This window comes from Drepanopeziza brunnea, assembly GCF_022702325.1.
Source record: "Drepanopeziza brunnea f. sp. 'multigermtubi' strain 214-2 chromosome Unknown ctg5, whole genome shotgun sequence".
In the NCBI taxonomy this organism is placed as follows: Eukaryota; Fungi; Ascomycota; class Leotiomycetes; order Helotiales; family Drepanopezizaceae; genus Drepanopeziza; species Drepanopeziza brunnea.
Genome location: NW_027094068.1, coordinates 499,083 through 520,095, shown reverse-complemented (window position 1 = coordinate 520,095; position 21,013 = coordinate 499,083). Strand labels below are relative to the sequence as shown.

The following is a 21,013-nucleotide window of genomic DNA, read 5'->3' as shown; positions in this document are numbered from 1 at the left end:
GAGAGAGCTTCGCAATTCGCATACACGCTACCTGTCTTGACAGACAGTACACGTCTTTCTGCAGGTTGAAGGGTCTTCTCTTCCCTGGCAGATCAGGATGACTCCACAACTGCCAACGACGATACGCAACACTTTCGTTCCAACGTTGCTGATCCGGGACGGGGGTAGTTCTGCGGTATATTGATCTTTGCTGTGATTACTTAGTACTAACGATGTGAAAGGTAAGTGCCAAGCCCCCATCGCCCTCTCGCTAAACATCGTAAACAAACTGATGTGAAGGATCTTTATGCCCGGATCGCTCCGTCGCAATAGATCGACTAACAGGTCGAGAGTCTGTATGAGTCTGAATTGCTTATCTTAATTACATATATGAGCCTTCGCACCTCGTATGTATGACTCTTGATGGTCGCCAGTTAGGTGATGTTGCCCTCGCTTATGCAGGCATCTGCCGCTCTCGCTCACAGTGGCCAATAAACTGCGGTGCTAGATATCAGCCTCACGATTCGAGCCTTTGAGAGTAAGCTTGCGCCACGGTAAGCCACGATAATCTATTCTAGAGACTATCTCGAGACTTGCACAGCGACACTCCAAATCATATGTAGGCAGGGCTTTCCTCCTGAACAGACGTATCGACGCACTGCGGTGGCCGCAGTTCCGGGCTTTCAACTCTTTCTTGTCAGCATTTATTGGGTTTGTGGTGAACGGCCTCACCTGTGGTTGGCTCATTACGTTTATTGCGGGATGGATCACATAGCTCGCCTTCTTCCGCGTGGTCATCGGTGGAGCATATATGTTGTACCGCGGCGTCACTGGTTCTTGGCCACCCGACGGCAATGAACAGTATTAAATGCTAAATCCCACCCCCCTCGCCCCCCCTCGCGTCTTACCCCAGAACCAAACAACCCACTCCCCCGACTAACCCCGCGAGAACAGCCGCCGTCAAGATAGCCGCCCCGGCCTTATCGGCCGTCGTCGCCGGCGTGATGACAACAATTTCCGAAGCATCATCTCCAGTGCCGGCATTCACATCTCCCTGACTCGTGCCGCCCGTCGTGTTGGTGAGCAGCTGCGGCGCCTCGTCGATCAGCATCGCCTGGATAACACTCAGCGCGCTCATCTGCTGTCCCAAGCCATAGTTCCCGTCGTAATCGAGGTACCAGTGCCCGCCACACGTGACGCCGTCGGTGCCGCCGCTGCACTGGGCCGCGGCGGCCGCGGCGGAGGTCTTGAGAAGGGGCATGATGGTATCGTGGTAGGCTGGGATGAGCTTGGCCGTTGCGGCCAGCCAGCGCGAAAAGTAGGCTTTGAAGGACAGCTGGTCCGTGTTGCAGGCTCCGGCGTTGTTGTTGACGGTCTCGCATGCTGCCTCGAACATCACACCGTTTTTGAAGAAGATGTCTATGTTTTTGATAAGGCTTTCGAGGCGACCCTGCCAGACAGACGATTGGTTCTTCTGTGTTTGCGTCAGCTTCTCAATCTCCCTTCTTTTCGGCGACCGAAACTCAAACGGCGAAGACCGGGCAACGTACGAATTCATACATCACCGCAGCACCAAAGAGGAAGATGCCGTGGTTGTACGAAAACTGCAAGTGGTCGATCGACGTGCAGTTTTCGGTATCGCTGGACCCATCGTAGACTTTCCCATCATCGCTGATTAAGCCCATCGTCTCCATCCAGTCCCACGTCTTCTCCGCCCAGTCCGCATACGTCTGGTTTCCCGTATACCTTGCCAACCTCGCCGCGATATTGAACAAACATCCATTCGCAATGGAGTTCTTGTACGTATATCCAGAGTTGAAAGTAAAGATCTGCCACCTCATTCCTCCCCCGCACGTACTGGTATCCCATCTCGCGACCATCTCGTTGAACACAGCCTGTGCGAGTGCCAGCCATTGCGGTTCCGTGTCAGGCGGGTTCGGATAATTCATTTCTGCTGCAGACATAGCGGTCATGCCCCAAAAACCTTGATCGTCGTTTCCTTCCGATTTGGTCTGATTCTTGGGCATGAAATCCTTGTCATCGCCGACTTGGGAGAGGATCGCAGCGGTTACGGTTGGGTTGTAGGAGGTGTCGTTGGTATAGTACCAGTACTCGACCATCGTTCCAAAAGTAGCGCCAGCTTCCCACCAGTAGTAAGGCGCAGGGAGGTTACCTGGGTTATCGCCAGTATTGTTTCCAGTGTAGTATTTCATCATGCCGTAGGCTATTGTCGAAGCTGCCGACTTTATCGAGTCTGCAGTTTTTTGCTGTTAGACGGATGTCGAGGTGGCGTCTTCAAATGGGAGCGAACCTGTTGATGTGATGTCTAACGTCACCCCAGCTGCCACGAGTTGCGTCCACGAAGCAGAGGCCACTCCAGCAGCCAAGATCCGAGTCCCCTTCATCTTCAATCCTCGCCAGGACACTCGAGCCTTACACCAAGGGAAGAATCTATTGGATCCGATAATCAATCAAAGCAGGGCCGAAAAGCAATTTGTACATAGTATATGAATTGGCATCCGAGAACAAGCAAGCAAGCGAGCGAGCGATAAGCCCTATAAAGGGGTCAATAGAATTTGACGATGGTCAAGAACAGCAAATGCAATCGGCCAAGCCAAAGAAGCTTTTCTCCAAGAAAAACAAGAGAAACAAGAGATGAAAGCAGCAACGTGGTCTCACCGTCTCACGCAAGACTAGTCTTTCCTTTCTTTTCCTTTTCTTTAGGGATCAATTCGTGCCCTGCGCTCCGTAAACTCGGGGCACCCACCCCGACGCCCCATCTTTAATCTCCAGTGATCCGAACAGCAAGCCTATCTCTCTCTTCTGAATGGCTAGAGAAGGGAAAAGATCCAGAAATATGAGCCATGGCGGGTCTGCGTGGCGAGCCTGCCGTCGCTGGCTTACGCAGCCAGCTGCTGTGTGAGAGCTTGCACTTGCGACCTCATCTCAGGATCTGAGATCTCATCTCAAGATCTCACTCAGATAATCGCCTCAATCTGGAGATAAGAAGGCTGTAGATACAGTAGTTGCCAACGTAAAGATGTTCCATGGCGGCTTGGAAAATGCTTAGATGCAGGTGGACCCTTCAATCTGGAAATACGGAGAACAAAAACTGTCACTGGGTACCGGCGGGTGCAGCTAGCCGAGACGGCGCCGATTTACAAGATCACGTGGATAGAATATGGGTAGCTGTGAAGCGAGCTTCAAAAGGAGATGAAAGTCAAGTTCTGTTATGGTTTTCCAGAGTTTTTGAGGCCTGATAAGGTATATTTTTTTTCATTGTAAGATATTAGAATCGCGCAGCACACGAGAGCGATGAACGCCAGCAGTAAAGTCGCCCACTAGTATCCGAGACGATCCTATATCTCCTTAGTGAACAGGACGACGGCAGTACCCCAGAAGGAACGGATGAATATTTCTGCTGCCGGACTGGATTATGAAATCTTTCAAGCTTACTTAGCAAAATCAGCTATGTTTGGTAGTAAAATAGATCTTGACCACATCTAGCGACGTCACACTGCACTACGCGCTGCTTGCTCCAATATCAACTGGACGTTTGTATGCAGAATATAAACGTCCAGAGAGAACCTGCGCACCTGACTTCTTACCTCGGAGATCGGAGAGAGTGCCTTCTACCTGTGTTAAGAATGGCCTGGCAGAATACGAAGGGATGCGCACCGAATCGGTTGTGCAGCTTATAGATCATAACAACAATCATAACAAGATCGACTAGCGAGGTGCGACATGACAATGTCTATTGTGTATTCAAGTCTCACCCTACGAGAAAGATAAAGACCTACAGCCCTCTGCATACACCCATCCCCGTGTCATCATCGTCCAGAAACACAATCCCAAATTCGTCCCATATCAAAACTTTCAATATCAACGACATCATGGTTTCCCTCCGCCCCTTCGTTCTCGCTTACGCAGCTGCAGCTGGTCTCGCCTCCGCAGCTCCATCGATATCCAGTCTTGCTAAGAGGCCCGCATCATTCGTTTCCGGCACCGTGAACAACACACGCGAGTTCTACGTCACGATGGTAGTAACCGAAGGCACTCTCCTCACAAAGTATGACGGCCAGCAAAGTACATATACTCCCCCACTCCGCCCCCCCTTTTGCCTCCCCAAACCACATCAATTCTAAATCCATCATCATTCAGTTGAAGCCTACCACACCGGAGCTGGAATCGCAGACCCTGTCTTCAAAGTTGCCGGGACGCCTGCCTATCTGAACAATACCCAGCTGCAATTCGACGCCAACGCATACCCATTCTCGCTGGTCGCGAGTGCGGGCGATAGCAACTACGCAAGATGGGAACCGACTGTATGTGAAAACTAAAGACTGATACTGTTCCCGCTACCGCTCTGCCCTTGCCCCTTCCCTTTCCTAAACAAAAACATCTCCAAAGTCTGGAGCCATACATAACCTTGATACCCGCCCTCTCCGCCAAAAAACCCTCCAAGGAGCCCGCTAAGAAGCTAACATGCCAAAGTCCATCGGCATCAGCTACGGTAGCACAGGCTTTGCAAACCCAGGCTCGAAGGGCATCATCATTAACAGCACCGAGTTCGGCGGCTGGCTCGCGTGCGAGTGGTTCCACGGCGCGAATCTGCCGCAGCTGTTCCAGCTCATCAAGGGCTTCAACGCACCTGATGATGTCTACCCGGCGAGTTGCGCGAGGGTGAAGCTGGTTCCGAAATGGATCTGAGTCCGAGTCCGAAGATCAGGTGATGAAATAGGCCTTTGGGGGAAGAGGAAGGGAAGGATATAAATGAGCTTGAGCGGTTTGGGGATTGATGTAACACAAAGATCGAAAATCTACCTTAAAGAAGGATGAGACTGGTGGCTGTGGCTTGTGCATTATCAAGTGAGCCTCGCACACGCTGGACTGCTCTGCTCTTCTTTGCTTTGCCATGAGCCCAGGGGCTCGCTTAGCTCTTTAAACCTGCCGAGCCTCGCTTCCCCTTTTCAATCCCAATCCCAATCCCAACGTTCGTCCGTCCGCCGCCTGCATCAACTCTTCTCCTGCCCATAAATCTTCCCTACACAGCACCAAACACTCAAAACAGATAATCGGAACCCACCACCATGAAAGTAACCAGGTCCGGGCACCCCCGATCCTGGAAAACCAGCCAACCTTAATACACACCGCAAGCCGCAATACCTAGCCACGACACCATCACCACCCCGACGAAATAAAATACCGAACACCCGTCCCGAGCCGCGAACCTCCTTCCTTCTCCGCGCCAGCTCAGACAAATTCGCATCCTTCTCTTCTCCTCTCTTTCCCTCTCCACCATCCATCTCATCCTTATAGAGAGATACACGGATACAGAAGATGATACCAGCAACCTTCCTTCATCCTGCATAACTCAATTTAACTATTCCAAAGCGATGACATGATACAAGTCTCCACCGAAAAGCCAGAAGGCAAAAAAAAGAGAGAGAGAGAGAGAGAATGAGAAAAGCCAGGGAAGAGATCCACCGCTACCACCACGACCGCTGCTATAGTAACACCGCCCGCACCCTTGAATTCATTTTCGGTTCAGAACCGTCAGTGTTTATTTTCATCCGATATAGATCATGCAAGACGGGGTGCCATCCATCCCTACCAGTCCGTCGGCCAATTCCAGAATCAAAAAATAGCGCAACAGATTTTCACGAAATAGTCTGTATCGTGAATAAGTAGTAGGGAGGTCTATAGATAAGCAAGCAGGTATCCATCCATCTTTATAGACGACGGGGGGGAACTTCAGTAGATAAAATATTGAAATAGGTAGCCTTCCCTTCATCCCTTCCCCCTCTCCAGCTCACCTTATCCCCATCTCCCATCCTCAGTAGCGCCCGCTGGACTTATCCCCGTGCATGCCGGAACCCGAATCCGGCCGAGCTATAATAGACTAGATACAGCTCGAAAATTCATACGCCAGCTGGCTAAATAGCTACACAAGCAAAAAGTTTCTTCACTGGATACTATGCATGTATACATGTATGTACCTACCTATCCATTCCTACTTCGCCCCCGTCCGACACTAGCTCGGTCCAGAACCCCTTTGTCCCAAATTCCAAAACCCAGCCTCAACTCGAGCTCCCGCAATCTCACTAATCTTCTCTTTCTGTTCATATCCCACTCGACTCCATCCCTCTGTTCTTGCCATCTCTTCTTCTCTCTCTGAAATCCCACGAGCGTAGCTGCCAAAAGCCTACACCTCAAGATAATTGGCCTCGTAGATCCAGATCCTGTTAGGATGGAATACCACAAAACGCCCTACTTTCGCCTCACGTAACCCCCTCATCTCTCTCGTCAATATTGGTAATCATCCTCTGCCCGCCCTCCCGGAACCCCTGGCTCGTGGCGTGGATCGGCATACTGTTCATAGTGCTCCGACCACCCAGCGCCTCCGGCACCGCTGCCCCGCTGCCCTTCACATCACCCACCGTCGACTGGTCGACGTTGAGGTTCGGCTTCGAGGGACCAGACTGCGGGACCTCCTTCTGTAGCGGCGAGGAGTGGATCGGCGACGACGAGTTCTGCGAGTGCTTAGAGCCGTCACCGCCGCCTCGGGCTGCCGAGTTGCGCGGGGAAACTCGCCCGGTCTGTGAGGGGTGGAGGTGTTAGCGAAGTGCACAGGGGTAATATGAGATCTGCTTTGGTGGTATGAAATTTTGACCGGGATACAAAGGTGTCGCAGCTAACATTTAAGCGGTGGGGTAACAGATAGGGCAGAGAAAAGCGGCGGTGATTGTTGGCAGGGCGCTTGTTGACACCAATACAGACGCGGCGAAGCAGATGATGGCCAATAACCCTTTGAAAGCAATACGGCATCTCGCCTCGTATTTTCAAACCTTACAAGCCCTGTCGGCTGTCGAAAAATCTGAAGTGCGAAGTTCGAAGGTTGAGCATCCAAAAGCAAGCGAAAGACAATAAGGGCAAGGGCGTGTGTATCGTCAAATACATCAACTTTGCGACGTGGATGAGTCTGACTGGGAACAGCTCATTCCACGTCGGATAGGGTCACTAGCTTCAGAATTACTGCGACTCACCTGCTTGGCCCATCTCAATCCACAACTGTTGCATAGATCCCTCTGACCGCTAGGTCCACGCCGCCATTCAGGGGTGACACGGGTATGGCAATTAACGCAGTCGCGTTGAGGGTGACTCCCCTTCCGCCTCTTGCGTTTCTTCTTGCTTGATAGAAGAGATGCCAGCTCTTCGGCCAAGAGTCTGTTGCTCTTCTCCATTTGGCGAAGTTCGAACTGCCAACTCGTACAGCGAGTCGTCTTCAGCTCGTCAAAGATGTTTTCTTTCGATGCCAAGGCAAGATCCTGTGAGCCGATCGGTAGTCCCGGTCCTCCAGCCTGTGAGATGAGGCCTGGCACGGGAGGCCCCAGCCTGGACGAGGGTGCGGTGGACGACGATTCACCAAGCGTCGCTGACGCGGAGCGGACGACGAGGGTGCTCGCATCATCAGACTGATGATCCATCCTTTGTATCGGACTGATCGCCTTCGAGCTATGAGAGCCAAGCGCGGGAGCCACAGCGCGTGTCGACGATTTCAATAATCGCGTTTGAGCAACGAGAAATGTTGGTTTCTGGCCCTCGGCCGCATCACCTGGGTACAGTGTCGTCTGCGCCTGCAAAACGATGCCTCTCTTGTTGAAAATCTCATGCTTGTGCGTCGTGCGCTTGCCAGTTCTTGCCCTCTCAAGCGAACGGCCAAATTCTACGCGTGACTCGGCACGCATCAGCGCTTGGATACTGGTGCCCACAAGATCATCGGGAGAACGGTCTAGCAGAGTCCGCACGTTTGACGCGACGAACAAGAACATGCCCGAAGTAGACAGTTTGGTCCAAATCTCATTCTCGCCGATGCCTCCGGCTGCTTCAATATCAATTCGATGGAGAGCGTACACGGGCCGCTCTCTTCCAACAAGAATTATACACTTTCGACCCTTGCCTTGTTCTACGCATAGTGATCCGTGGCTCTCGAACCACGTGTAGCCGCTCTTCTTGCGCCGAATGCGGAAAACAACGTTGACTGGCATTCCTGCCGATGTGTCCTTCAGCTCTCGAGTAACAGGCACAATGTCACTAGGATGGCACACAGACGACAAGGCAGTCCCAACAAGCTCCGATGCATCGTACTCCAAAACATTGCGGCATGATGGCGACAAGTAAAGGAAGAGACCCTTGAGAGAGAGAACGTGGACAACATCATCTGTGTTCTCCAGCAAGACCTTGTCCCACATGCGCTTCGTCAAGTCCGACTCCGTGCTGCTATTGACCGAACCCAAAACAGTACTAACATCATCCCGACTAATCGTCTGCCCACCATCCAGGTATCGACCTTGTCGATTGTTTTCAGGTGGAATCCATATGAATTTCTCCAGTAGGCCTTGGGAGTAGTCGACAGTATACATGCCTTTCGCGTTCTTTGCCTCTATGGAAGCAGGCTTGTCGACCAGGTCAACCTGAAATCCCACAATATATCTAATTTCCTTGTCATCCTCGCCAGTGATGGGTATCATGGTTAGAAGATTCGTGAAAGGCTGCCCTCCTTTGCGATAGTTGATCAAGCTACGCTGTGCTTCCTTTTTCTCGGCTATCCTGTTCTTTAGATAATAGACAGAACTGTTGTCCACGAATCCTCTTCGTGCTCCAGCCACCACCTTGCCCTCTGGTGATTGCAGAAAGCGGCAATTTTGACCCATGACTTCGTGCTTGGAGTAGCCAGTCAACCGCTCAAAAATGTCGGAGACGTATATAATAGGGCAATCGTATGTCATGATATCACAGACCACGAATGCACATGACATGTCAACCTTGCCAATATCAATTTCCGGATTCTTCCTGGTCGCAACTTTCATCAGAGCTCCCAACATGTCAAAACCACTCGAGGAGTATATGCCTGGATATTGAATAGGTGTTTCGGGTGGCTCCGGCTTGACGTCGATCTTGGGCGAAGCACCCGGCGCTGATGCAGGGGTGGGAGGTGCCGGTACACTAAAAGATGAAGTTTGATTTGATCTCTCCAGATCTGGAGGGATGTTTTTTACGGGCGAACCATACTGCTCCAGATTTTGGTCCACGCTCAAGTTCCTCGTCGGGCTCAAGGTCGCGTTTTCAGTCACGACGACTTCTTGTCCAGACGGGGTCATGTTCTCCGGGCCATCGAGAGCATTCCCACTGGGACCGCGAGCTGATAAACCGTCAGGCATATTCGGGGAGGCCATAAAATTCCCCTGAATGGTATCCATGTTCCCTGTTCCGAAAGGCTGCCCGTAGTTCTGCGGAGAGAACATGTTCATCGCGTTCGAGTCTTCATCAGAGAATCCATTCATGCCCATAGGTGAGTATGCTATCAGATTCTGCATCATTTCCCCATTCATGCCGGCAAATGAATTATTGTTCATCGTCAGAGAGTCTTGCATGTGCATAGAAGATGTGAACCCCATTTCTTGACCTGGCATGTTCATCCCAGAGTTCATGTTGACGTACCCGCCTCCCATGCCCATTTCGTTCCCAGGTGTGTCCCGCAAGTTGCCTCGCGAATCTTCTTGGAATGTGGCTTGGGGTTCGAATTGGAATCCATTCAAGGGGCCATCCCCAGCACCGAATTCCATCATTGACGCTCTACGATCCATGTCCTGATTCTGGTACCCCTGTGGCATGCTCTGCCCCTGTTGAAACTCGTTGCTATTTTGCATCATCATGTCGGGCAGCGAGTCGTTCGGCATCATTCCTGCCATCTCCTCATTACCGTTTGGTGAGCCTACTTGTGGCACCATAGTTGTGCTTGTCGTTCGTGAGGGGCCATTCCGTCTCCGCTGGGTAAGCCGGTGTTGCAAATCTTCTTGGGAATACTGCGAGCTGAAGAAGTTGTCCATCGTCCCAGCCAGCATCTGTACTGTCAATCTGCCTGAGCCGTGGATGGTTTATAATGACAGAGTGGAATCATGAGGGTGGTGGCAGTGGCAGAGCAAGGCTGGCGGAATTATCATGGATAGATGGAATGGACCAAAATGCCCTGTCGTTCGTATTTGCGCCTCTTATTTTCTTTCGCCTTGCGACTCCGTGCCGGTAATTCGATTTAGATGTGTCCGTGACCGTCGAGGCTCTGCTTAGTCTCCGTCCCCGTCCCCGTCCCCGTTCCGGTTCCCGTCCTTAGCAATGAGGCTATCGGGAAGTTTAGGCCGAAGCGGGTATCGCAGATCGTCGTAGCTGCACCAAGTCGCGCTGTTCGATCCAGCGGTTTGATCCGCAGACGGGAGGCCAGGCCAAGCCGGACCTGGGGATGGGTCGGGTCGGGTCGACACGATGCTCTTTTAGCGGAGATACAGAGGGAGGAGATCAGCGTCGGAGGGAGGTTTTCATGTGTTGAAGATGTGCGACGGCGGCGATATTTGTCGTGGGCCAGCTTCTGCGGGCATGGGCGTCGAGGGAGAGGGAGCTTTGCTCTGTCTGCTCTGGGCCTTGGGCGGGTTGGGGCTGGGGTCGTGACTATTTACTGGTCATAAAATGAAGTTGAGAAGTGATGTGATGATGCTCCGTAAATGTTGAATGTGGGGTGATCTGATGAGATCGACACAGGATAGGTAGGTTGAGGCTCTCTGGTCTCAAGACTCGTCTCGAGGTTGGCCTGCCAGATGGCATTGCTGTTTATTCGCCGGACGGGGCAAACCTTATCTCGTTCTCCTTACTGCGTACACCGTCCGGCCACCAACCCCGCCATTGCATTCAAGACACACCGGGCCAGGCTGGACAGCAAGTAAATAAAAAAACATCGTATCCACAGATTACCATACCGATCCTCTCCACAAGATGAACTACGTATAGCGATAGAGACAAACGCTGTGGCATTGAGCTTCTACAAGCCACTCGGGTAATACAGCAAGCACGCACTGGCCTTTCTGCACTCCACCCGCTCAGGCCTAGCTGCCCAAATATTCGAAGACCCCAAAGAACAGAAAGTCCCCCGACGAACCATACAATGAACACAAACTTCTCCCTCAAAGTCTCGCTATGCTAAATGGTGACACGGCCGACCGGCCATCCCCCAAGGACAAAAAGAAAGACTAGTAGCCCGTGCGAGTGTGGTATCAAATCGTTCTATCGTCGTCGCTTTTTCAATATCCTCCCTCCCTTGTCTATCCTTGCCTATCCATGAGGTGTGCTGCAACTCCGTCCCGACCCAGAAAATGCAATCAACCAAAGTGTGCGCGAACCGTTTGCTGGGCCTCGGGTGAGAGCTGTAGCAGGATCTGATTTGGTTCCAGACCCGCGTTCTGCAGGAGCATTTTGCCAGCTGTGACTGCCATACGTGCATTTTGTCCCTGGAGAGTCTCGGCCTCCAGAGCTAGAGCGATGTAGATGAAGACCTTTCCGGCTTGAGTAACAACGGCAGGGTTTTGTCTACAAAGGTATGGTTAGAAAGAAAACAAATTCGGTTGAGAGAGTGTCTTACTGTTCGATCAACTCGCCGAGGTAGCGGTACGCAAACGGCGCGGCCTCCTCGTCATTTACGATTGGCAATGTCTCGATCCACTGCACAATTACCTGCTGCAGGTTCGGCAAACTCCTGGGGTGGAAGTGCAAAACCTTAGCTATGGCTGCACATGCATTCTCCGTCGCATATACGTCGTCGTCGCCACGAGCGTTTGGGAACTGGGTCACTTGAAAGAGAAGCTCAACCGCGCCCACAAGGAACTGGGACCACTGAGGGCCTCCCTTGTGCGCAGCGACACCGATACCATACGCAGCTGCTTGGCGGTTCGCTGGGGCGAGGTCTTTACACCCGGCGATGAGTGGGTTGATGATAGCCTGAGAGTAATTCCAGCTCTGCTCGCCACAAAACTCGAGAACATCGTCCATAATACATAGACCCCATTGTCTTTGGGTAGGATCTTCGCTGCGCAGAAACTGATCGTAGGTAGGGTTAAGCCGCTGCCAAGCGTTGAGGAATGCAACTCCGTGGTTCTTGAAGATGCAGTGGTAAGCCTTGTTCATATCAGAAAGGAGAGTTTGGTCATCCTCGATGGCAAACATCATATCCTCGGATTCTTCTTCGCCTTCTTCCTGTTGACCCTCCTCTCTCTCTTCAGCTCTGGCGGCAACACGATCCTTGTAATCCTCCAGAGCGGAATGTGCGGAGTCAATAAATGTTTGCATGTGGCTTTCGGTCAGACAGCCCTTACCCATTACTTCGACAGACTCGTAAAAGCATTGGTACATCTCTGCGAGGGTATCGACAGCCGGCTCGGCGCTAAGGACCTCCAAAAGCTTCGTAATTGTGCCTTCCCAAAGACCCGTCAACTCATTCGATGGGCTTCCGAAATGCTTCTTGAACGAATTCAGGAGCTGTGGGACACACTTGGCGGAGTTTACACGGACAGGGTCGTGGAAGAAGAAAGCCAGCCCAGGCAATGCAATCTTCTCCATAACCTCAGGGACATAAGGAGCAAATGCACCGTCAAGAACTTGAGCATATACAACCAACAGTTCGATGGCCATATTCTTATCGTCGAGAGTGCTTGTCTTAATGCCGATAACCTTGCCTTTAAGCGGGACGAGCTCCCAACCGTCCTCGTTTTGGATATTCTCTACCTGCTCTTCATCATCCAGAAGCTGAATGTCAGCTTTCGCGCTAGCCAGCTCCAGAAGTGGTGGCATAACACTTGGCAAAAATGGCAAGAATTCCGCACCCAGAACTCTACACATACGTCCCCAGCAGTGCATAAGATACTGCGCTTGAGGATCATCAGTGTCTGTGATTCCTTGCTGGATCGCTGCCAAGGTTTGTACAAGATTCATAGCATCATTCCCAAGTCTTTCCTTGCCAACAGCGAGGGCGATAAGGGTGGCGCACTCCATTGCCTTCGCTCTAAGAAGACGGAGTTCCTTAGTATTCTCCTGTTGCAAGACCTGGAATAGAAGTGGCATGAGGGTGTCGTAGTATTTAGAGAATGTTGCTTCAGCCGAGTCGGCAATTGTGGCAATAGTTGAGAGTGCCTGCTCCTGGAGGTAGCGTGTCGGGCTTTGGAGTAGCGCGAAAAGATGGGTGAGCAGGTCATCGAGATATGGCTCCAGGATGCTCTTCTCAGCCTCTTCGCAGAAATTGACCAATGCAGCAGCGGCATGGGATTGGACGCGGGGCTCCGGAGAATCCATGGCAAGAGCAATGGCTGGTAATACAATTTGATGATATTTCTCCTGCATGGTGCTAGCGAAATCGGTACTCATCTGGCCCAGAGCATTGCAGCCAGCCCATCGTACTCGTGGATGTGGGTCTCTCAAGGCAGGAACCACAAGCTCCAAAACTTGGTTGAGTTCACCAATCATCAAGTCTCTGCAGCCCTCAGAGATAGCTGAAATGGCCATGAGTGCTGCATGTCGGTCTCTCCAGGCATCAGAGTTCGTCATTCTCGGGAGCCAGCTGAAGGTGGGTGCGAGGATAGTCTGGCCGCCAAGCTTGTTCGCCAACCTATCCAAGCATTGTTCTCCAGCGACATGGTTGAGGTCACTTTCCTCAGGGTCCATCTATGCCAAGTTAGTAAACCGACCGTTGAAATATGCGTCACGACTTACATCGTCAGAAGCGCACCACTCCGCTGCATCATCATCATCCGCACCAATATCTGTCATCAAGCTCAAACATTGGGTGATCATATCGTTGACGTAAGTCTCATCTTTCTTGACCATTCCTGGAGCATAATCCGCGAATGTGGCCATCAGCTCGAGCGCATTCTGACGTGCCTGGTCTGTGAGCTCCTTGTCCTGGATCACTGAGATGCTGAAAGCGACCACGTTGCGGAATTGGAGTCGGAACATCTTGGGTGCAACTTCCGCAAGTTCAATAAGTGAAACCAGGGCTCTGGTCAAATCCTCCGACTCTTGCTTTTCCTTTAGAGGGGGGAGGATGTTCAAGACGTCGGGGATAAGGGCGTAGTACTTTTGCTGAGATTTTTTGTTGATACTTCTGAAGAACGAGGAGAAAGCCTCCATTGCTGGCAGACGGACCTGCTCGTTATCAGATATGAAACTTGTGCTAAAAGAAAAATAAGCCAGAAATGACCCACCTGGATATCTTCGTCCTTGAAGCCCTTCGTAAAAGCAGAGAGTACCGTATCCTCGTGCTGTTTCTCGATAATGCCAGGGGTTGCTGAGAAGATTCTGTACGCGATCTCCCTCTGTCCAACTTGGCTTGACATGCTTAGAGTAAAGAGCACGCCTAAGATTTCCGGCCATTGTTGCCCTGCGCCTCGTTAGCTTTCATCTTACAGGTAGTAGAATGGCTTTGACGGCATACTAGCATCAGAATATTCTCGAGCTACCTCCGCAACCGCGTCTCCAATCTTATTTCTCACGGGGTTTGTGGTTTCCGTGCCCAGTGCCTCGAGGAGTTTCTGTCGAATCACATAGCCCTGCGATTGATCTAAGGAAAGGAAGGTTTCCACGGTGGAGCCATCATCCTGCTTGCGGGCTTTTGAGGCTATCCTCCGGAAAATCACAGCTGCGAAGGAACGCGTCTACGGAAGCATTAAACGTTAGCAATACTGATACTGAGGGAGAGGGAAGTTCCGCACCGTTGGGTCGTTGGAGCCTTGAATTTGCTCAACTAAGCCCATCAACAGAATTTCGGGCTTCGTGGCGGTCCAGTTGTTGGCCAAGTGCTCTTCCGCTTGAGATCGAACGCTGTTGTCGGACGACTGCAGCGCGTCAAGCAGCTGAGCTAGCTCGTTATGCACGTCGGCGGGGAGGACGGACATCTTTACGGGTAGTGCGTATCTCTGTAGGTCGGTAGGTATGTACGTTCAAGGAAATGAAGTCGTAGAGTTAGGGCGCGACGCGTAAGAATTGATCTCGTGCGATATTGAGCGATAAGGCCGGTGTGGAATGAGGATGTCCCGCAGCGCCGCAGTGAGCAGGTGGTGGCAGCTCAGCTCGTTCCTAGATAGTAGTTCATCAGCGGCAGCACAAATGCAAAATTTTCATCTCCGTCTGCCAGGGAAGGGGCTGAATCATAGCTAGCATGATCAATCATACATGTCAACGCACCGTTCACCAGTCAGTCGGCGCGCTGTAGCGTAGCAGTTGTATGCTCTGCTTTATTGTAGCCGGTTACAGCCTATTCGTTGGTATGGACTGGACAACGGTTACTGGCCTCTTTGATTTTCAGCAACGGTCGTCAGATGTGAAAGTCAAAGTCGATATTAATGTCGACGTTGACGTTGAGGTTGTTATTAATTATGAAGATGCATCGAGGGGTCGGTCAAGTCGAGTGCGGGACTGAAGCGGAGTCTTGGCTTTGGGCCGAATCTACAAAAAAAAATGCCCCGCCGCACTAGGCTCGCTGGCCAATCACAGCGTCGCAACATCGTCATCTGCTACCTTAGATAAGGTAGCTGGTTAGCAATGAGCAGCACAGGGTACCTTCATACCTTCATTTTATATATTCTTTCTGTGCTACCAGGTATTGATAATGATTTATAATAAATATCCAAAGATAATTATTTGCTCTACTAACTAACTGATGCGCCAACAATATTTCAGCCTCAATGCATAAAAGGGTGTGATTGCACTGTTTTCTTCCGCTTTGAGTGCATACGGTATCTATCACTATCTTGATAACATGGGTGGGTACCAAGACTTTCTTTTAGTAATTCGTTGATCAACCTCAATCGAGATTGAATTCCAGCCGCTTCAAATCCCACCACTGCTTTGATAGTCACGTGGTAGCTACCCCGCCAATAGCTCGTCGACGCGCCTCTCGTGCTCTACCAAATTCCAGTTTCCAGATTCCCATGCTTACTACCTACTCATTACAAGCCAGCACCCAATCTTCTCTTCTCTTAGACAAACCTCACATCTGGTCTACGTCTACGCAACTCATAAAGTACACGACCACAACGAAAACGACAGCGCCGACCAACTTCCAAGAATGGTAGACCCCGTGCAGCCGCTCGTTGAACGCGGAGCAAGCCCCTCGCACAGCAGCCAAACCATCAGTCAGCGATCAAGCTTCGCAGACAATCTTCGTCACTCCCCCCGGTCACAGAGACGCCCGTCATTCCCCCAGTCCGCAGTGCAAGAACTTCTCAACCACCCGCCGCTGGCGAGGGCCGCGGACCCGAGATTTGCGGGCAGGGAATGGCGACAGATTCGTGTCGGAGAGCTCGTGGACAAGGAAGAAGTTAGATGGGCTCGGCTGGATACTGGGGTCGAGCAAGCTACAAAGGTAGAGAGGGCCCCATTTCCGTACTCCGTATGACGTTTGATGCATTGCCTAACACTAGAATAGCTTTTGATCGAGCAGGGACCTCCAAACGTTATCCTGCTGCGCGAATCACCGAGCAGCGTAAACGCATGCGGCACCTTCGATTATAGCGACCTCAATGCCTATCTACTAGTTGTAGTAGGCCTAGCCAACCCTGAAGGTGAACAAGTAGCTGTGTTCGATGCTCTGGCCAAGAAAGCTCGGGAGGGTGTCGAAATACCATTGCAGGAGATACAAGGTCTGGCCAAGAAAGGCCCGTTGGTGACTTTGTCTGAATCGGAAGACCTTTCCAAGGCCATCGAGCATTTCGCCTGTGGAACACACCGTATACTTATTACCAAAGATGACTCTACGGAGGTGGTAGGGATTCTGAGCCAGTTGAAGCTGGTGAAATTTCTCTGGGATAATGGCACCAGCTTCCCTGCCATCAACGCTCTCTACCCGAAGATTCTGAGAGACTTGGAGGTCGGAACACCTCAGACTATTGCTATCAAGTAGGTCCCTTACGATGTCGTTTTTTTGCAGTACTAAATCTTTTGCAGTGGCGACCGAGTTCTGACGGATGCACTTCAGTTGATGAATGAAGAAGGTCTTACAAGTATCGCAGTAGTGGACAGTGCATTCAATGTTGTTGGAAACATCTCCGCAGTAGATGTCAAGCTTCTGACCAACAGCTCAAGCTTGCCCCTATTGAAGTCTAGTTGTATCCACTTCATTTCGGTCATTCTCAGCGAAAGAGGAATTGGTGACGGAAAAGATTCATTCCCAGGTAAGCAGGCATATCCAATATGCCACAATACACACTGATTTACATCTACAGTCTTCCACGTCACCCCTTTTTCAACCCTGGCACACACAGTCGCCAAGCTCGTCGCAACTCGTTCGCACCGAATGTGGATCGTCGAGGCAGCCTCCCCGTCTCCTGGCGCTACACCTCTGCCAAACCCTTCAAATTCAACCTCCCCTATGTCCAGCGCAATTCTCTCATCCCCTGCGGTGTCCGGCCCGGCATCCCCAAATCTTTCAACCTCATTCCCGGCAGTCTCAGCCGCTGCTTTACCTAGCGCCCGTATATCAGGTCGTCTCACTGGCGTCATCTCTCTAACCGATATCCTAAACCTGTTCGCTCGTCAATCTGGTCTGAATCCACTAAGTCCCAACGAGCAGAGAGCACACAGAAGACGAAGCTCAAGCAGCGTTCGGCCAAGTATGGACTCGGCACGCAATTCCAGCATTGATCTCCGCAGATGATAAAGGACGACGGGAGTCATGTTTTCAATGGATATTTTGCTTCGACGGCTATTTCGGCAGGCTGGATGGAATTATGGGGAATGATCGGAGTTGCGGATGAAGAGAGCAGGGCTAAGATGACTAGCAGACTTACAACGGTTACTATAACGGCATGACAGGACGAAGCACAAGCGATAGGAGATTTGCAATACTTAGGTAGGTAGGGATACAGTGGATGAATGATATGATAAAGCATGAAGTACGAAATGCGCTATCAGATCTAGGAGGGCGGGTTAATGAGCGCTAAATAAGCTCGGCTTCCCTTTCTAGCTAGACACAATCAACATCTACCCGTCATCAATTTCTGTCCGACCTCTTCTCTTCTGTAGGAAGTATTTATAAATTGCTGATGCAACACTCATAGGTGGGGGCCAGGACAGGGAAGAAAGGGTTTAGCTACCGGCTTTGCTACACGTAAAAATATAAACGTCGTGAATCACATATCGCGTACTCAATAACGTCTACCGCTTCACCTACATTAGCGAAAAATTACTCTAGATATTGAGATTACATTCTCCCAGGTTGCAGAGAGAACAAAAGCAATACGTTGGAAGCCAGGCAAGCTTGCTAATATGAGATTCGTGACTTTCAATCTTCTGTCATATGGCTGTATCTTTGGCGGCAGTCATTTAGCTGCGTTGGATAATTTGTCTATATCAATCGGCGACGTACGCGATGGAAAGTACACTGTGAGTATAGTACTTGAGGAGGCATAAGTATAATGAGATGAGTTAAAGAATGCTCGTTCTTACACACTTTCAAAAAGGTATAGAGGGAGAAGAGGCTTCTTTCAGTGTGTGAATAAGTGAGTGGGACAGGCTAGTGGAACCTGAGTCAAGTAAGTTGGTAAGTAAGTAGTACTTCGAGCGAACGAACGAGATATGACATCGCTCTTTCCTATTGTGGAATACCATTCAAGTACCAGTCACTTCAAGTCTAACTTTGATCTTAACTGTAGGCAATGCTGTCTCGCCCGAATTCCGGGCTTCTGAGCTATGTAATTCACTTATAGATATTTAGATAGATGAATGGCGCAATCTAGAGCTTCACAAAGCTCTCGGTACAAAACAAAAAACCACTCAAACATTCTCGCAGGTAACTTCCACTCGACCTCTCTCTTGGAACATCACCTCGCAATAGTCCAAGAATATTCGATACCGCGATCAAAATACTGGCTTGGGGGGGGTGGGGGGGGGGGAGGAGGGGGAGGGGAAGGTTGGGTAAACAACGGTTCCGTCTCTGTAAGATGCTACCAGGCGTGGATCGACCTACCTCCCTGCTCCCGCGTGGTTAACTGCGGAAAGTTTTGTTAATTTTTTAGGGCGAAGACTTTCATCCGCTATTTTGTTGGCTGTTTATTGTTATTTGCATGTCTAGCGCCTAATTGCCGTTGTTGGTGGCGGTGATGGGTGATAAGCATATCTTGTCATCATCCGACTGATTTCCATTCAGGAGAATGAAAATAAAAAATTATAAAAAATCATTCAACAAATTAAAAAAAAAAAGGATCAAAATCAAAAAAAGGATCAAAAAGTTCGGCCCGGTGTCGAATGCCTACATCTTTTGTCGTATCATATTCCGCCGTGATTTGTCGTGTGTGGTTCGGTGCGTCTATACCACTCGGCCCCAAATCGTTACAAGTTGTTGATCCTCCTGCCAGATTGACCTGACAAGTACACCATTGTACCTGCGCCACTGGTTGAAATATCTTAATGATATTTTGGATCATAAAGGTGCCTCAATTTTTCTACCGGCGTCAATTCGGGTAAAGGAAAGCTGAACTACTGCGAAGCGATACTACGCCCGAGGACCGACGTATTCTAGTGCTGAAGTCGGCGTCGCTTATAAGCTGAGCGAGAGTGGTTGATGGAACGGGCTGTGACTTCTTTAGGGGGGTTATGGAGGATACGTAGGAATCTCATGGCTAAGCTGGCTAGTACTTTCGCTGCTGCTACTTCCTTCTTCATTCTTGGATTCAGTTTTAGTATCTACGACGAATGAGCAATTACACAACAAGTACCCGCTGTGGGGTCTGCTTCGATGCTGATAGACATCGTCTTTCAGATATGCCTGCTGCTTGAGGACAAGAGGAGATGGGTAAAGCTGTAGTATTTATCTAACTGAATTTATCATAGCTCGTTTATATACTGACCCGTACGCTGCAAGCCGCAGATCGTCAGACATGAAAATGCGCCTTCTCCGGGAGTAGTCAAGCGCACAACTCTTGCCGCTACGCCAACCGCCTAAGGGAACCCATAACTTCAGTACCCATCGAAATATCATCTCAGAGTATTGATTTATTATAAGATACCTTTTTAATCATATCGTCCCAATAGCGTAATGTGTGTCCCTTTCTCAACCACTCAACCAATCTCTACACCAGCCCCTCCACCTCTAACGATTTGAAGAGTCTACCAAGCTTCCTTCTCACCGTAACCGAAGCGAATCAGAGTGCCCCATTACCAAAAGTCATACAGATCAACTCTGTCAACTCTTACATACTACGGCGCAACCTCTATCTCGAGAACCAGTATACTCTCCAAGCCTCTACCATCCCTCTTCCTCGCAGCCGTATCCAGCTCCAGCGCTCCCCTTTCCAACAACCTCACAATGCCCCGCCACCTCTCTGTTCCTCCATAAAAATCCATCCCCTTCTCTACGGACTCAAGCCCAAACGGTTCCACAACCGCTGACAGGCTAAGCACGAAAACCTCGAAGTGGATTTGCTCGTTGATGCTGGCTGTGACGTAAACCGGGAGTAGAGAACGCCGGGGTATGAGACTGAGGTCTGTGGAAAGCAGTGCTTCGGACACGTCAGAAAGGAGAAGAAGGAGGGAAGCTGATAATGGCTGGCAAGTTCCTGAGGACATGAAGAAGTTAATGTGCAGAGGTGGGGTGAGCATTGGGGCGAAAGAGGGTGCGTGGATGGTGCCGAAGTAGGCGAGGTGCTCATCGAACGACGACAACTGTTTGTTCTCAAAGAGAGGATTTTGAGAGGGCGGAGACGGTATAGGAACGGAGTTTGGCGTTTTTGTTATGGTAGTGCTGTATTTTTGTTGTTGTTGTATTTATTTACGTCGGGCGGGTAGCAGGCGAAGCCTGCCGCCCTGGGACCTCCCATGGGGTACCGCGACGTGCTAAGCTAAGGAGTTACATACAAGAAGGCCCCAGAAAGCAATTCAAAGTGCTGTAGCGAGGGCTACTGTCGCATGCGCCCTTCCCCTACAGATAGGATGGAATGGTAGTGCTGTAGCGAGGTGGAAAGGCGCCAGTGGCAGTAGCACTGACAGGACCAGGCGTAAATAAGACTTAAGCATGTTGAGGTTTGGGCGGTATACGATAAGATCCTATTCGCAACAAGCGGTACAAAACAAAAGACTAAGCAACAGATTATCGATTTAAGAGGTAGCAGAGTTGATTATGGCCAAAACAAAATGATTAGTTCAAGTTCAACGGCACTTGGCTGCT

At 50.5% G+C, this 21,013-nt stretch overlaps 5 protein-coding genes across 6 annotated transcripts; 2 read left to right on the top strand and 3 right to left on the bottom strand.

Annotated features, from left to right (window-relative positions):
- Nucleotides 1-483: 483 nt before the first annotated feature.
- On the bottom strand, nucleotides 484-2,384 carry L3040_003611 (uncharacterized protein; the record flags this gene model as incomplete). 2 transcript variants are annotated; one of them, XM_007297228.2, is made up of 5 exons in its annotated part: nucleotides 484-659; nucleotides 712-809; nucleotides 921-1,453; nucleotides 1,530-2,233; nucleotides 2,291-2,384. In XM_007297228.2, the coding sequence occupies 5 exons, from the start codon at nucleotides 2,382-2,384 to the stop codon at nucleotides 484-486; spliced, it is 1,605 nt and encodes a 534-aa protein (XP_007297290.2). The 2 variants fall into 2 exon arrangements, with proteins under 2 accessions (XP_007297290.2, XP_066012065.1); XM_066156481.1 differs by having other exon boundaries at nucleotides 593-666.
- Nucleotides 2,385-3,872: 1,488 nt separating this feature from the next.
- L3040_003610 (uncharacterized protein) lies at nucleotides 3,873-4,689 on the top strand (the record flags this gene model as incomplete). Its single annotated transcript, XM_007297227.1, has 3 exons — nucleotides 3,873-4,065; nucleotides 4,141-4,304; nucleotides 4,474-4,689. 3 exons carry the CDS (start codon nucleotides 3,873-3,875, stop codon nucleotides 4,687-4,689), a joined length of 573 nt encoding a protein of 190 aa, XP_007297289.1.
- A 1,571-nt stretch (nucleotides 4,690-6,260) lies between these two features.
- L3040_003609 (uncharacterized protein) lies at nucleotides 6,261-9,770 on the bottom strand (the record flags this gene model as incomplete). Its single annotated transcript, XM_066156480.1, has 2 exons — nucleotides 6,261-6,578; nucleotides 7,026-9,770. The coding sequence occupies 2 exons, from the start codon at nucleotides 9,768-9,770 to the stop codon at nucleotides 6,261-6,263; spliced, it is 3,063 nt and encodes a 1,020-aa protein (XP_066012064.1).
- A 1,416-nt stretch (nucleotides 9,771-11,186) lies between these two features.
- L3040_003608 (uncharacterized protein) lies at nucleotides 11,187-14,747 on the bottom strand (the record flags this gene model as incomplete). Its single annotated transcript, XM_007297225.1, has 6 exons — nucleotides 11,187-11,394; nucleotides 11,447-13,518; nucleotides 13,567-13,998; nucleotides 14,058-14,233; nucleotides 14,288-14,507; nucleotides 14,565-14,747. The coding sequence occupies 6 exons, from the start codon at nucleotides 14,745-14,747 to the stop codon at nucleotides 11,187-11,189; spliced, it is 3,291 nt and encodes a 1,096-aa protein (XP_007297287.1).
- Nucleotides 14,748-15,919: 1,172 nt separating this feature from the next.
- On the top strand, nucleotides 15,920-17,506 carry L3040_003607 (uncharacterized protein; the record flags this gene model as incomplete). Its single annotated transcript, XM_066156479.1, has 4 exons — nucleotides 15,920-16,216; nucleotides 16,280-16,749; nucleotides 16,798-17,024; nucleotides 17,076-17,506. 4 exons carry the CDS (start codon nucleotides 15,920-15,922, stop codon nucleotides 17,504-17,506), a joined length of 1,425 nt encoding a protein of 474 aa, XP_066012063.1.
- Nucleotides 17,507-21,013: the final 3,507 nt, after the last annotated feature.